The sequence below is a fragment of the Pungitius pungitius genome, chromosome 10 (genome assembly GCF_949316345.1).
Source record: "Pungitius pungitius chromosome 10, fPunPun2.1, whole genome shotgun sequence".
Taxonomy (NCBI): Eukaryota; Metazoa; Chordata; class Actinopteri; order Perciformes; family Gasterosteidae; genus Pungitius; species Pungitius pungitius.
This window is the reverse complement of record NC_084909.1, coordinates 9,193,956-9,210,429: the sequence shown is the minus strand read 5'-3', so window position 1 is coordinate 9,210,429 and position 16,474 is coordinate 9,193,956. Positions and strand designations below refer to the sequence as shown.

Sequence of the window (16,474 nt, the reverse complement as noted above, 5' to 3'; positions counted from 1 at the left end):
TCATATTTATGGACATAATGTTAACCATCACATGCTAAACCTCTACCTTTACCCCAACCTTAGTTTCATTTTAATCTGAACCTCAAAACTAAGTCGTAACCCTCAAACAGGTGTTTTATAGAAGGGGTGAAAAAGTTCTAAAACTCTGGGTAGTCAAAGATATATTTAAAAGCATTACAACACATCGACACACACACACACACACAAACACATTAGCTCGCCAAGACAATCTTCAATTGTGCGTAAAGCATTTATAGATGCCTCGGAGCCAGCAAGCTGGCCTGAATTATCTTGTAGAATGAAGTCACTCTTCCCTCCCTATTGCTGCTCTCTTTCATTCAGTATTAATAAAAGGGTTAAAGAAGCAATTCAGAGGCCATTTGAAGTCAAGTTGTGGTCTGCATTCACTCAGTGACCTGTATGGCAGTTTAAGGACCTGTGCCCGGATGGAAGCAAGGACACATGCTGAAATGATAACTGATGAGAAAAAAAAGGATTCATTCAACCTCAAAGCCAAATGAAGTCCTGAAAAACACAAATATAATCTCTTGAAAACAAAGATGAAGACACAATTAATCAAACCTTACATATTTACAGGAGATATAAGATATCTCCACATAAAATCTCAGATGTTCTACCAAACTGGGACTTATCTTGCACTTAGAACACAGACTCTGTTAAGCATCACGGTCAAACAAAATACATTCAAGTGTTTACTGTGAAGACTCTTCAAAACAAAAGCATTTAAGGTGCCTTATCACGCCCAGACAACATGCAACTAGTATAACCTTACTAATTGCCATTTTACCTCAGCTTGTCAATCCCTTCCCTACTTCCTTTGCAGGGTGCGTCGGTGATTGACAGCTCGCGTGACCGTTAGATGCTTAGCAACGTCTGTGACTGCACGCGCTTACAAAAACCTCTCCTTGACTTGTGATTCAAAGATAAACGTAAAACATCATATGTGTGTGTAAATCTGCACAAATCTCTTGGGGATATCTTTGATGCAAGGCATCAGGTTCAACAGCTTATTCTGCTCGAGGACAATTCAACAGGATAAATGTTTGGCAGCATAAGGGTCTGTGGTTAAAGCATAAGACCAACTATGGCGAATACTCTTCCATCTCTCTCTACTGGTAAATTCGTGGCAAAGCTTAGTTTCAAGTTTACAGGTCATACAAGACAGTGGGAAACGATGCTGCCAGGATCCTGGGAAAAAAAATCATCTATAACAGATAATAGATTTGTGAGGATGACGTCATGTGTTTAAATGAGGTTATTATATGTCAAGATATTAAAATTCTGGATCGCCGATAAGCAATTGATTGTGAAGGAGAAGGGGAGTGTGGATTTGCAGAGGAGCTGTCAAGCAGCCATCACTCTAAATGGGATTCAACCCCTTTCCTGTAACCGTCAGCGCGACAGCTGAGCGGGGAACGACCCCACTTGGCCATGGCTGTTGATTTTTTAAGTTAACAACTCTGCAGATATATAATTCATATTGTCGGCTTGCAGTGAAATAATCAAGTGAGGCTTGAATCTAAGTTCAGCTCAAGATTGTGGTTAGATAGCTCCAATGTATACTTAGACTTGTGTAAGAAATACGATTTGAGGGATCAACAAAGATCATTCCCACTAACAATCCACAGTTAATCTAAATAACCTCTTTTCTGCATTTCACCCAGCACTAGTTTTAATGACGAGCAATAGACAACAAACACACTTCGTAATTGAGGGGAAAACAGCACTAGCCCTTTTACGTGAGGATAAGATGAGTGTAGCTTAGTGTTAAAGCCCTTTTTCCAGCTGAAAGGTAGAAAGAGAAATAAGGATCAATGTTTTATGTATGCTTGAATCACACTTTTTAGCTCAAGAAAGGAATGAACAGTTTATTACAGCAGAATTTGAGGAAAATTCTGATAAACAAAATGAATGAATTTATGAAAATATGTTCCTATCAGAGCATTTCTATATTTAGCAGAAGTGTAGTTGTGCCTATGTACACAGTAAAAATGAAAGGACACAAAGCAACCAAAGAGCAACAGTACGTACAGTGGGAGGAAAAAACTACAGAAAACCTCCATCTTATTCATTAATCACATCATTTCATACTCCCCCCCCTTGTCGCTGTCTATCCAGTAACATCATTTTATTCAATTCTAAGTGAACCCTGCATCAACAAGAATGCAAAGTTTTTTTCCTTGTCATCTCACAAAAAGAAGCAGGATGTGGAGCAGCTGATTCTGAGGCCATAAACAGACAGCAGTGCGTCTTTCAGCAGCCATTTATGGCTTAATAAATTCCTCTCGGTCTCATTGTTTTCACGGAAATACAAACATAAACACATGCATATCAGTTCGGTTTACCATGTCAACTTCCACACTCTTTAGGTTGACAAGATACCATCAAACAGTCAATGGGATAAAGTAAGAGAAACGCGTTACAAAACACATGCTTGTATCATTGGCACTAATTTTCCACTGATGGATTTTCAATTTTAGAAAACCCTTTATTTTGCTCTCTATTATAATGATTAAAAAACAATACACAGCTTGGACTCAGTTGAGTGATACGGCTTGGAGGGTTTACTCAATTAATTGTGTAACGTCCTTCATCTCGCTGCCTCCTTTTCTACCTCTACATTTTTTTTGAAAGTTTTGAGTGTCTATTCATACTCCAGCCGTGCCGTCTGTCTGTCTGCTTGTCTCTCTCTACCTCAAAGGTAGGAGCTGCAGGCCACATTGCAGTGTTGCACTCCTGATTCTCCTCACTGACCCGCATAGAACCTGCTCATGAGACGGCAGGGACCGAACACACCAAAAACACACAAGAACCAACATCTCCCGAGTGCGAGATAACTAAATAAACGCATCCAAAAGTGTTGCCAAGCAATGGTATGGCAATGTAGATTCAAAACACACAAAGCAACGGACACATTAACGGTGTTACTCATGTGTGACCAAGGCCGCTCCACCACTATCGAGGTACTGTGCCCCCCCCACCCCCGCCTGCCGGCACGCACCTTTGGGTTCAGGTGGCCGATTCACGGCACACGGCAGCAACATGACCTCGTCCTGGTAGGGCCCATTGAAGCCCAGTGATGAAGGAAACGGGGGCCAATGGGGTGAGGAGGAGTGGAGGCGCAATCAGACACCAGATGGATATGTTAATGGACTTGGCTGTGGTGTAATTTGTTGCCGTGCCTCTCCGTCTTGCTCTTTCTCTTGCTCAGTCTGACTACGTCGGCCTTGTTCTTAGTGCCAATGGCGGCACAAAGCGGAAAAAAAACATCACACTTAAGGTGTGAAGGGCGGAATATGTGAATGGTCAGCCTCCATCAGCAGCCAAAGGGCTTCGGCCACATAGTCCCATTACTGGCCTACACCCACTTTACATCACATCACATGCCATTTAGCTCCTGGTTTACATCCTTTTCAATTACAGTATCTTTTATCTTGCAACAAATGCTAATTGCAATTAAGTTGGACCATTTAAAAATCAGATTTTTTTTCCCCAAATGAAAATATCGAAAGAAACATATTTCTTTCTTGTTTTAAGAAAGGTGGTAAAATCTCTCTCTAAAATGAGGTTGTTAATTACTTAGTTGACACACTATTATAAAATGTTTGCACACTAATGGGCAAGTGTAACAATTTGTGTGCATGGAACGGGAAAATAATTAAAATAAGTCATCAAAGTGTTTCTTATTTGCATGTAATTATCCATGCATTTCTTTGATTGATGTCTCACTATGTTGTCATTGTATTGGAATGTCTTGAGGCAAACAAAAAACTTCCATTTTCAAACAATTTGGAAAGTGCAATTGAGCAATTAAGCCAACCTTTACAAGCAGAGAAGCGGTTTAAGCTGTGGTTTTGACCAAAAGAAAGTGCTTTTTGAAATGTTTTTTTCTGTCCTGCCAAGTAAACTGGGGACATCCTCTTACTCTGTATTTCATGTGTTATAAAATCACAACCATAACAGTCGCAACACCAGAAGGATGTCTCACACATTTCTGAGCTTTGTTGAGCGTAGGTGAAAAACACAAGCAGGCCAGGGTGACCTAACACTGTTTTGCCGACTCGGCGTGATGTCTCTTTCCCCGCCGTGGCTGCTACTTTTTGTCAAAGTAAAATAAAAGAGAACCACAGAGCATTTTGGATTCAAGACCACGGATGGAAGAAGTGAGGCTACATTTTCTAACCTGTCTAACAGTAGATTAACGACAGCAACAACACGTAGCAGATTGCTTGTTAGCTTGTCAGGCAGAGGAAGCACTGCAAAAGGAGAGCAATATCAATTATAGGTCCGATTTTGAGGATCAGGCAACGTAGGCGTGTCTTTGAATCGTTTGAACCAAACAGCCCAACAATTATTATAAATATATAACATACACTCACCGGCCACTTTATTAGGTACCCCATGCTAGTAACGGGTTGGACCCCCTTTTGCCTTCAGAACTGCCTCAATTCTTCGTGGCATAGATTCAACAAGGTGCTGGAAGCATTCCTCAGGGAGTTTGGTCCATATTGACATGATGGCATCACACAGTTGCCGCAGATTTGTCGGCTGCACATCCATGATGCGAATCTCCCGTTCCACCACATCCCAAAGATGCTCTATTGGATTGAGATCTGGTGATTGTGGAGGCCATTTGAGTACAGCGAACTCATTGTCATGTTCAAGAAACCAGTCTGAGATGATTCCAGCTTTATGACATGGCGCATTATCCTGCTGAAAGTAGCCATCAGAAGTTGGGTACATTGTGGTCATAAAGGGATGGACATGGTCAGCAACAATACTCAGGTAGGCTGTGGCGTTGCAACGATGCTCAATTGGTACCAAGGGGCCCAAAGAGTGCCAAGAAAATATTCCCCACACCATGACACCACCTCCACCAGCCTGAACCGTTGATACAAGGCAGGATGGATCCATGCTTTCATGTTGTAGACGCCAAATTCTGACCCTACCATCCGAATGTCGCAGCAGAAATCGAGACTCATCAGACCAGGCAACGTTTTTCCAATCTTCTATTGTCCAATTTCGAGGAGCTTGTGCAAATTGTAGCCTCAGTTTCCTGTTCTTAGCTGAAAGGAGTGGCACCCGGTGTGGTCTTCTGCTGCTGTAGCCCATCTGCCTCAAAGTTCGACGTACTGTGCGTTCAGAGATGCTCTTATGCCCACCTTGGTTGTAACGGGTGGTTATTTGAGTCACTGTTGCCCTTCTATCAGCTCGAACCAGTCTGGCCATTCTCCTCTGACCTCTGGCATCAACAAGGCATTTCCGCCCACAGAACTGCCGCTCACTGGATGTTTTTTCTTTTTCGGACCATTCTCTGTAAACCCTAGAGATGGTTGTGCGTGAAAATCCCAGTAGATTAGCAGTTTCTGAAATACTCAGACCAGCCCTTCTGGCACCAACAATCATGCCACGTTCAAAGTCACTCAAATCACCTTTCTTCCCCATACTGATGCTCGGTTTGAACTGCAGGAGATTGTCTTGACAATGTCTACATGCCTAAATGCACTGAGTTGCCGCCATGTGATTGGCTGCTTAGAAATTAAGTGTTAACGAGCAGTTGGACAGGTGTACCTAATAAAGTGGCCGGTGAGTGTATATAACATTCAAATTTCAACGTCTCTTCTGTCAGGTTTTCGGTTACAGTGTTACTAGCTACACTGTGTTTTTATTCTTTGAGGTCTCTTGCTGCCTTTGTCAATTTGTTCTGTTCATATTGTCGTGCAGTGGCTGGTCAGGTTTGATTGACAGTGCTGAGCCATACTCTAGTTGCCTGTTGGTCTGGGCTGTCTCAAGAGCAAACAGTGTCAGTGGAAGAATTGGTGTTTGTGCATGTGATGGTTATCCAGCAACAGTAGAGCTCAGTAGCTGTACATCACCACTGTTATTTGAAATTAACATAGAAAAGGGAGAGATAGGGCGAAATAGGGGAAATAGGGGAGGAAATTATCAAATACGTTTATCATGAAGAAAACATTTTGAATTAAAAAAGGCTTTATATTTGAGTCGGGGTTTGATTAACTACGGGGTTGAAAGCTTTTATCTTTTTCTTTGCTCAATTCCTGCCAATCATTAATCCTGTATCATGAATGAAAAACGATTTTGCCAAGCGTGGTAGTTGAGTTACTTCAACTATACAGACACAAGAGTATTTATTGTGCGTTAAATCAGATGACTATTGTGTACAGGTACTACAGGGTGCATTGTTTCACATGTATTCAGATGTACGCGATGGAAATGTGTTCCTGTATAAGCTGTGAATTGTATATGACCCTTTTCCTTATGAAACCATTTCAAAGCCCATTGCATAATCGCCTAAAATGCACGGTTGTCAATCAAACCCAGAGAGCGTTCCTCTCGATTCACGAAAACATGACATTTCTGGAGATAAATGATGTTCTGCCAGCGGCAGCACCAAGTGACGTTCCCTCTGTCCTTAATCACATTGCTACAGCTTGAGTGTCTGGCGCGCTACAAACAAGGTTATGAGTCAGTCGCTGACTCAGGTGGAAGACTGTGGGAGACGGAAGCTATTTAAAGTACAGGTTTATTCAAATTCAGACAAGGGGCAGTTTCTCTGTGGTGAGCCATCTGCCCGATTGTGTCTGAGTGCAGGCAGCTCGGTCCGATTGAGAAGTGTCTAGAGTTTGTTTGTGACCGTTAGAGTAAAAAAAATGCTCGGTTTGATTTTCAGTGGTGCCCATAGGAAGAGCCCACACTACATTTAAATATGTTTATAATTAAACTTTGTGGTGGTTGCGTAGGTCAGGATGAATGGATGATTTGAGCAAGTGCGTGACTTTCACCCCATGAGATTGTTGTTTGTTTCCTGTGTAAACTCAATTCACAAACGTGTTCAGTTAAAACTTCAGTTTTTGGAATTTCAGTTGATCATATGTTACAGTCAATTTACATACTTAATGCTTCTTTGGAACAACATACTAAAGCATGTATGTAAATATGCAGTGTACCACATCGTGATCAGCACCAAACTGAATGGAAAAGCATGAATTATGGATCTGGGAGCAGATTGTTATTTAGCTGGGGCATCAACATGTTTGGTGGAACAGATCTTACAACAATCTGCCTGTATTTTCATATAAAAAGATGAATGGGTCCTTTTAGAAAGAAGGCAATCTTCCTTGGTGTAAAAAATATGTTTCTTGAGGCCTTTTTGTTAAACTCTTGAACAAAAAAGTGAGCCTATTTTTAATATTTCTGGAGTCGTTTCTTTAATAAACGGCCACAGACCAGAGGCCATAATGTGTTTTCTTAATTCACATACCTTTGTTTGTTGTTTGAAAGCAAGGATTTAAAGTAGATACTTTATTGTTTTCCTTTCTTTATGTTACACATTTTTGTCAGACCTACATAGACCGGCCTGTTAGAAGAAATGCATCGCGGCTTGCATCTTCTCAACATATTAGGAGACGGAATAGCTGCCACTCAGACTTTTACACTATCCTCTTTCGGGTCTTGAAGTAATGAACTGTAATAGAGAAATGATAATAATGATGATAATCCTAATTAGTGTGATAGTAACAGGGCAATCACAGGGTGCTATAATGGAAGACATTAGCTGGGATCTATGATTGATCTGTTGCGAGGCTGGCAGCTCGGCAATAAAGCAGGAGTTCCAGGGAGTGATATTTGTATACTGAAAGATGCTTCTTCGCGTCATTTAAAGTTACAAATGTACACAAATAGTGTGGTTGTTGTTGGTGTAAATCTGGTAGTCTGGTGGGGGAGAGGGGGCAGAGCAGATTTTGGCCTCCATCTGTCTCCTGTACATTGAGACATCGTCTGACATACTGGACCATCACGCTGTAACAACATTGCTGAGAGACCAAACTGTATTTACCCGGGGGTTGGGGGGGGTGGGGGGCCAATGCTTCCACAATGTCACATTACAGCCATATCGGCTTTAAGCTGTATTAGCAGAGCATGGTGCGACGGCCATGAGGACGCTTGCACAATGTTCTTACCTAAGTAGAAGCTTTTATTTCCCCACTCTGATGCTTTTTTCATAATACGGGGAATTAAGCAAAACATAGAAATTCTGATAGGTGGGTAGGGTCACACTTTTTTTTCCTCTCTCACGTCTGGCTTATTCAATGCTTCTGCTCTTAGCGTTGCTTTACAGACCGGACCTTGAATAAAGAAACGCCTCTGCCTGCATAGTGAGAGGAAGATAGAATAAATATTAATAGAACTGCTTTGTCCACTCCTCGAGTATCCTTGAGTATATTTCCTTTAGCCCACCTATTTCTCTCTCTCTCTCTCTCTCTCCTCCCAGACTGTGTTTACTCATTATACACTCACCGGCCACTTTATTAGGTACACCTGTCCAACTGCTCGTTAACACTTAATTTCTAAGCAGCCAATCACATGGCGGCAACTCAGTGCATTTAGGCATGTAGACATTGTCAAGACAATCTCCTGCAGTTCAAACCGAGCATCAGTATGGGGAAGAAAGGTGATTTGAGTGACTTTGAACGTGGCATGATTGTTGGTGCCAGAAGGGCTGGTCTGAGTATTTCAGAAACTGCTAATCTACTGGGATTTTCACGCACAACCATCTCTAGGGTTTACAGAGAATGGCCAGAAAAAGAAAAAACATCCAGTGAGCGGCAGTTCTGTGGGCGGAAATGCCTTGTTGATGCCAGAGGTCAGAGGAGAATGGCCAGACTGGTTCGAGCTGATAGAAGGGCAACAGTGACTCAAATAACCACCCGTTACAACCAAGGTGGGCATAAGAGCATCTCTGAACGCACAGTACGTCGAACTTTGAGGCAGATGGGCTACAGCAGCAGAAGACCACACCGGGTGCCACTCCTTTCAGCTAAGAACAGGAAACTGAGGCTACAATTTGCACAAGCTCATCGAAATTGGACAATAGAAGATTGGAAAAACGTTGCCTGGTCTGATGAGTCTCGATTTCTGCTGCGACATTCGGATGGTAGGGTCAGAATTTGGCGTCTACAACATGAAAGCATGGATCCATCCTGCCTTGTATCAACGGTTCAGGCTGGTGGTGGTGGTGTCATGGTGTGGGGAATATTTTCTTGGCACTCTTTGGGCCCTTGGTACCAATTGAGCATCGTTGCAACGCCACAGCCTACCTGAGTATTGTTGCTGACCATGTCCATCCCTTTATGACCACAATGTACCCAACTTCTGATGGCTACTTTCAGCAGGATAATGCGCCATGTCATAAAGCTGGAATCATCTCAGACTGGTTTCTTGAACATGACAATGAGTTCGCTGTACTCAAATGGCCTCCACAATCACCAGATCTCAATCCAATAGAGCATCTTTGGGATGTGGTGGAACGGGAGATTCGCATCATGGATGTGCAGCCGACAAATCTGCGGCAACTGTGTGATGCCATCATGTCAATATGGACCAAACTCCCTGAGGAATGCTTCCAGCACCTTGTTGAATCTATGCCACGAAGAATTGAGGCAGTTCTGAAGGCAAAAGGGGGTCCAACCCGTTACTAGCATGGGGTACCTAATAAAGTGGCCGGTGAGTGTACATTTTCTCCTAACAGTATCTCTCATATCCAAGAGCTGTACTATATGTGCAAATGTATGGCTGTAATTTGGGGCTCCTATTGGAAACTGTCAGAGTGTGGACTGTTGTCTACGTGCAAAGAGATCCTTTTCATTGTCGGTGTGTGTGTGTGTGTGTGAGAGAATGTGTGGTGCAGGTGCAGGTGAATACGTGGTGGGCCTTGGGGAGTCTGCCAACTGGAAGCTGCTATCAACATTGTATGGCTTCCTCTTCTCAGCCCTGGGATGCGATGCAGTGTGTGTGTGTGTGTGTGGGTGGCAGCGTGTGAGGTCTCCACAGCCAGCCCAGAATGCAGAAGGGAGTACGAGACGTGTCTGCGTCCCGTCTACGAGTTTTAACAAAGGCCATATTGTAACGGGAGGATCCTGCCGCTGCCATGATAACAGCTTGCACAACAATGCCCAACTCTGTGCCCTGATCACGGAAATTGAGTGAGAAAGCCTTTCTGTGGTTTTGTTCCATTTGCTTCGTGGTCCATGGGGAAACTGATGACACTCCAAAACAACCTTGAGCGGTGATGATTCCACGGGGCATCTAAGGAGACTTAGAAAGACGCTAATCAGAGGCAAACGATTGCCTTAAAGACACATTTCAAGGCCAGCAAAGTCCCATTGAGATAAGCACGTGTGTGTTAGCATAGGTCAGCGGGTTCGTTATGGTTATGTTGGTTATGCATTACAATGCCCTCACCATTGAAAGTAACAGATGGTGCATGTCCTTATTCATGACCGTGTATCTTGACCTGCGCTGGACCAGCTACATCACAGGGCCAACAATTTGATTGCTAACTGCAGCAAACCGGAATGTGGAGAGGTTGAGATCATTAAAGGGTTTAATAGCATGTTGGTTGTACTTGACTTTAATTGCTTTCTCTCTCCCCCCCCCCCCCCCAGTTACCAGCTCACATTGTACAAGTGTATGATTTTATGTGAAGCACTTTGCATCGTCTTGTTGTTCAAATGTGTTCGCCCAACAAACTTGCCTTCGCTTACAAACAACACACACACACACACACACACACACACACACACACACACACACACACACACACACACGCAGACACACACACACACACACACACACACACACACACACACACACACACACACACACACACACACACACACACACACACACACACACACACACACACACGCACACACGCACACACGCACACACGCACTTCTAATTAATATCTAGACACATTCACTTTCCCATTGTCACACACTCACACGGGGTTTGAGTCAGTTCCAGATAGGCTGGTGAGCAGGCATCTATGGTGGCAGGCGACTAATTGAAAGTGAAGTGGGTCCAAGCTGTCGCAGCATTGGCCTTCCGCCTGCATGGCGAAGAGAGGACCCGTCATATACTTGGATTACCAGCAGCAGCCCAAAAGCACGCTATTAAAACTGTGTCTGTAAACTACATACAGTGGTGCATTTTTTAAAATATATTAATTGACAGCCTACACATTTGAATAAACTCTTACCACCCACACCTCCATCCAAACAGAGGGATTCAAACCTTTTCTTCTACAATTATCAACAATGGCACAAAGGTTGGGCTTGTCAATCCGCAATACAAAGAATAATCAATAACAATTGCGCCAGTCTAAAATAGTTTGTGGTTTTTATGGTGTACAAACAAGTGTTCTTCAACGCTTCCACAAGTTTCTTGGATGGAATCCACTTTTTAAAATATAATTTCAAATGACTGGCTGGAAGGGAGCCCACTTTTACACCCTCTATGCCACCAATGATAGCAAAAACCCATTTGGGCTTAACACGCACACATGAATACAGAGTAACATATCTCTGTTTGCAGAGCTGTCGCATATCTATTTCGTTTGGGAAATAAATATGAAATCAGAGGGTAAATGTTTTACGTAATGAGTAACGAGGGAAGGAAGCTCGACATAAAGCAGTGGATGATGACTCATGTCTTCAACACGGTGTTTGCTCTGTGTGTGTATTTGAGAAGTTTTTGAAACTGTCAGAAAACAGTGAGAAGAAATTGACGTAAACAGTAATAAAAAAGTGAGGAAATAAATGACTTCGTACTTGGAACATCACATCTGTGTTGGTGTGATGGCGTTTCTGTCTCTTTTTGATTATCGCAAAATAAAGCGTGTGTGAATAATCCCATTCAATTACGAGAGGTTGACTTTGTTAATGTCTGCGCTCGCCAGATTTGGATATCCAGCTGCAGTCACATATACCTGTGTGTGCGCGCATCCGTCAGTCACTTACTGCTGTACACCTGTCTCCCTGAGCTGAATGTGTCATCCATTGTGTGGGCTGCCCGCAGTCATCCATTTCCCCCACTGCCGTATCTCGCCTCATCCATCTAGGCTCAGCCACACACGGTTAACACGGCGTCACTGTTATATGTGTGTGTGCGCGAGTGAGAGAAGGTTGCAGAGTACAAAACGGAGAGTGAGAGAGAGAGAGAGAGAGAGAGAGACTTTTTCCTCTTGGCTTGTTTGCTAGTGCTTTTGATTGACAGCATGACAACCGTGAGACAGTACAGACCAAACAGTCTTTGGGTGTCCATCTCTTCTCTTCACACTTTCTGTGATAAAAAACCTCAACTTTTCTATGAGCTCATTTTGCACTGCTTATCGTGGCCTGGACAAGGTGTCCCAGATGTCCCTCTGCCTGCTATTAACTCACTTTCTGGGGAATTTCGAGTCAATCCCGATCAGGTAGCTTAACCACCTCAAGGTACTTGTATTGTCCCAAAGGAGCAACAGGCTCCGCCCCTCACTGGACATTACGGGTAATGCTTTTTTCCAATCAGGTAACTGCGTTTTCCCCACTTGAAATTTGCAAGAACTATCCGGCCAATCAGGGCCTCCTCGCCTGCTGAAATGGGTTTGTACAGCTGCTCGGCGGTGGATGACCTACAGAAGGTCAGGATCAGTGCGGTCGTGTTGATGTCATGTCACAGGACAGTCTGGCTCCGCCCAGTGGAACCCATAATGTCCAGCGAGTAAGAACGAGACCATGATATCGTAAAAACCTAGTTTTACGAGCGGCAGGGGAGCCGTCCACACCCTCCTCTCCGCCGCTGAAGACGGTGCAGTATGTTGAGGTCGCGTGTGATAACTTTGGGCTTTGCACTTATTCAAGTAGAACGCCCTGATTGGCTGGCTATGCTTGTGCAATTTCCAATAAGCGAACGTGTCCTTGTGATAAGAGGAAAAAACATTACCAATATGTCAAGATTGTGTTTCCTTGTATTAATTACTAATTATTGTCATTGAAAATAAAAAAAAAAATACCACTTACATAAACATGAAGTACAATACGCAAATTCTAGAATTTCACTGAACTTGGACACTTGTTGACATCAATAAGGGTGGCGTCTGTGATCTGTTTCCCACGCGGTCTCGAAGCAGACAGGCCATCTGCCAGTGCTGGTTGTAATCAAACATCGGAATGTCATTTAAACCTTTGCTACAAAGAAGACAAGTGTGGAAGAATAGAGGGGAAAGAGACTTTGTAAACAAGTACAAGTTGGTTGGCGGTTACACCGATGTCAGCAATGTGAAAAAAAAAATGTTGCTGAAAAGAAATTGACGGAAAAACGCGAATGTTTTGCATATTTGATTCCTATCATTTTAATATTTTCAACAGCAACACAGCAATGTTGCATCACCATTCATTGATTGAGAAATAAATTCCAACATTGCAGTAATTTTAATGTATTAAAGTAATTACATACATTTAAGGGCAGACCTTAGTTGCCCCCCGTATAATTGTTGTCCATATTCAACATTAAATATAGTGATAATAATAGCTGTAATATAGTGCAATTTAATATACTATAATAATAGTACCTACAAAATATTGGAATGGAAATGTTCACGGAAAGAGAAAAACAAAAATAATACACAAAATACAAACAGAGAGACAGTAGAAGGGGAGGAGACGGATTAGAAAAGCAGCAGTGTTTTACATTGGAACCCTGGGGATGAATATGATGAGTTGGAGAGAGGCATGTTTGACTAGTCTGCTTTACACAGAGAAATAACCCTCTGTAACACACACACACACACACACACACACACATGCGCGCACCCACGCACACACACACACTGCACCTGTCTAGGAGGATGTTGGGGAGAGGAGTAGGAAAGTTTTGCTCTTCTCTGTAGAAAGTGATTGAATGAAGGAATCCCTGCCATGTGACAACTGAGGTTGTTTAGAAAGTGGCGTTGGATTTATGGTTGTGATGGATCATCCTTTTACAAGTTTCACAGGTAGTGGGACACAACGTTCTCCTTCAAAGGCTGAATATGTTGCGCTTACATTAAATATTTACCAAGAATATGAACTGCGATGGCAACCACCGCTGTTGTCTACAACTTGCTGATAATTATATGACTTCCCTTGTACTGCATCTATTGGCGTCTCTTCTTCAAACTAGTTCAAAAGAATGTATTATTACAGAGTGCCTTACAGCCAAAATCCCCTTTTCATGGCATGAAGTGTATAACAGCAATAACTAGATTATTATAAGTCATCGTGTGTTGCACATTAAATGGACTCTGAAACCTTTTTCTCCGTTTTGGTTTTAAGAAACTGTTTGAATTTCAATACTCATTCATTTTAAAACCAATAATCTGATTTTAGTTCCAACGAGACAAACAAACAAATATCCTAGAAATGTAAATCAATTAATCAAATACATGATAACACCATTGTTGTCAGAGAGGTACATGTTAATTTCTGTTAGTGTCATTGTTAGAGTGGTATGGACAGAGACTTAAGCATTTCAGTAGTGTGACAGGCTGCTTGAGGAGTTGTGTAAATCTGATTTGATGATTGTATTTCTTACTACACTGCCATATGTAACCATAGATCACTTATTAAGTTGTGGTTGTAAAGTCAAACATATGAAAATGTAGCAACACTACGCTGTGTATATATGAACAAGAAGACCACAGAGCGGCTGAACTAAGAAGCGATGCAAAAAAATCTAATAAAAATCATAAGGAACAGAAAAAGAATAACACTGTGAGGCATCAGAGCCCTGAATGTGTAGTCGCTCTAATGAATCTGCTCATTAGTACGACTCTCGTGGCAGATCACCGCATTAATAATCTATGGCTGTGATGGCGGCCATGACAGAGTGGGAGGACCACAGGGATGTCGCCTCAGAAAGAGGAGCCCTGTCACTTGCAAGCGACCCTGCAAGGGAGGATATATACATCCATGATAATGAAATCATAAAGCATTGAGATGAATTGAATTAAGAAAACGACATGTTTTCCTAATCCTAATTCATCGCTTTGTTAAATAAACGCACTGTGTTAGACATTTGTTGGTGTGAATATGAACCCGTATGTGGGCACTTTATTAAACCTTGCCCCTGATGACTATTTCGAGGCCCCAGGAGCTTAAGCCAATTATTGAACACATTAAACAATACCCACTTGAGACACAGAACAACAATGGTGAATAATACAACCCTATATCTACCCTTCATGAATTATACATCCCACCGTGTTGACAACTGTTCACAGCGGGCATATATTTATTCATGTGTAAATAGATGAACTACATCCCTTTTTTTCCACAAAGCAATTTGTGTGATTAATTCCATACAATGAAAATGTTTGTGTTACACAGCGTGGGAATTTTCTCAGCACAGCAATAATTAATGCATGATGTGATCGCCTTTGGTATATTAAAAAAAAAAACACTATGTGGTGTGATCATTACTGTGAACCTAAGTTTAATTGATGCTTCAATATTTTCCCACAGAAGCTCACCCCAGTAGAACCTCCCTCGGAATAAGACAAACAAGGCAACACACACATTTGTAAAAAAAAAGATATACTCAGTCATTTTCATTGTTTCTTTTGGCTTTTTAACCGAACAACTTGGACTCCTGTGCGTATGAATTTTACAAGTGATTTGTCAAATGCATCATGTTCGCAGATGATGAATCAACTATTTGCCTCAGTTCTACAGAGAGGCTGCAAGGGGCACCGCTGTCTACTGCGTGATCGTCCACACACACACACACACACACACACACACACACGCTCATGGACACTTTGCCAAATATCAGCAGACATCTACCTTTCACCCCAGAAGCCATGGAGTGACTCTTAGACACACAAAAGGGCTCATGGATAGTTCAGCAGTTGTGTGTGTAAATGTTACCATAGCAAACACACATGCGTCCTACTGGATGATTTCCAAATGTGGTGTGGGATGTTAGTGAATGTGTAGAAGATTCAGTCTGCAGTAAAGTTCAACGTCCCTTTAACAATCCAAAGCATCACGTACGACCCATTGACATATTTGATCCAGTTAAGGATACAAAAAAAAGCAGCAATTAGTGAATACAAATGGGTAAAACAAGTTTAGCTATCAGCCAATCCTGCAGGTTTCTATATAGCGGACCAAGCATTCAGCCAATTGCCGAACCAACCAACCACGCAGCGACCAAGGCAACGATACAAAACAGTTTTAAATCTTACCTTAGCAATCTGGACACACCAATTAAGCAACAGCTGGGATCCGATGTTGTCCTTGTGCTCAAGGACGTAGTCGAGCAGGCACCCGTGGGGCATCAGTTGTGTGACCAGCTGGATGGTGGGACTCAGGCAGACACCCAGCAGGCGGACAAGGTGAGGGTGTTCCACGCTGGCCATGATCAGGGCCTCCTGAACGAGACAGATTTACACTCAGGCATGTGGGGAAAAGGGATGCAGAGCTGTCACTTTACAAAAAAAACCCGACAGTAGTCTTTTAATTTTGATCTTAGATACTTCTCAAGCTGGAAATCTGTTCCAGAGCCGAGCACCACCTGGCTAGTCCTTGTTTGTGAAGCCCAATGACAGCAAGTTTATCACGTTTACAAG

The 16,474-nt window shown here is 42.6% G+C and overlaps 1 protein-coding gene across 1 annotated transcript in view; it reads right to left on the bottom strand.

Moving 5' to 3' along the window:
* Nucleotides 1-16,474, bottom strand: part of LOC119228354 (receptor tyrosine-protein kinase erbB-4-like) — an 82,649-nt gene that overhangs the window by 19,448 nt on the left and 46,727 nt on the right. Inside the window, exon 17 of the mRNA XM_062564895.1 lies at nucleotides 16,091-16,276. Coding sequence (XP_062420879.1) covers nucleotides 16,091-16,276 — 186 coding nt within the window. The remainder of the gene's footprint in view (nucleotides 1-16,090; nucleotides 16,277-16,474) is intronic.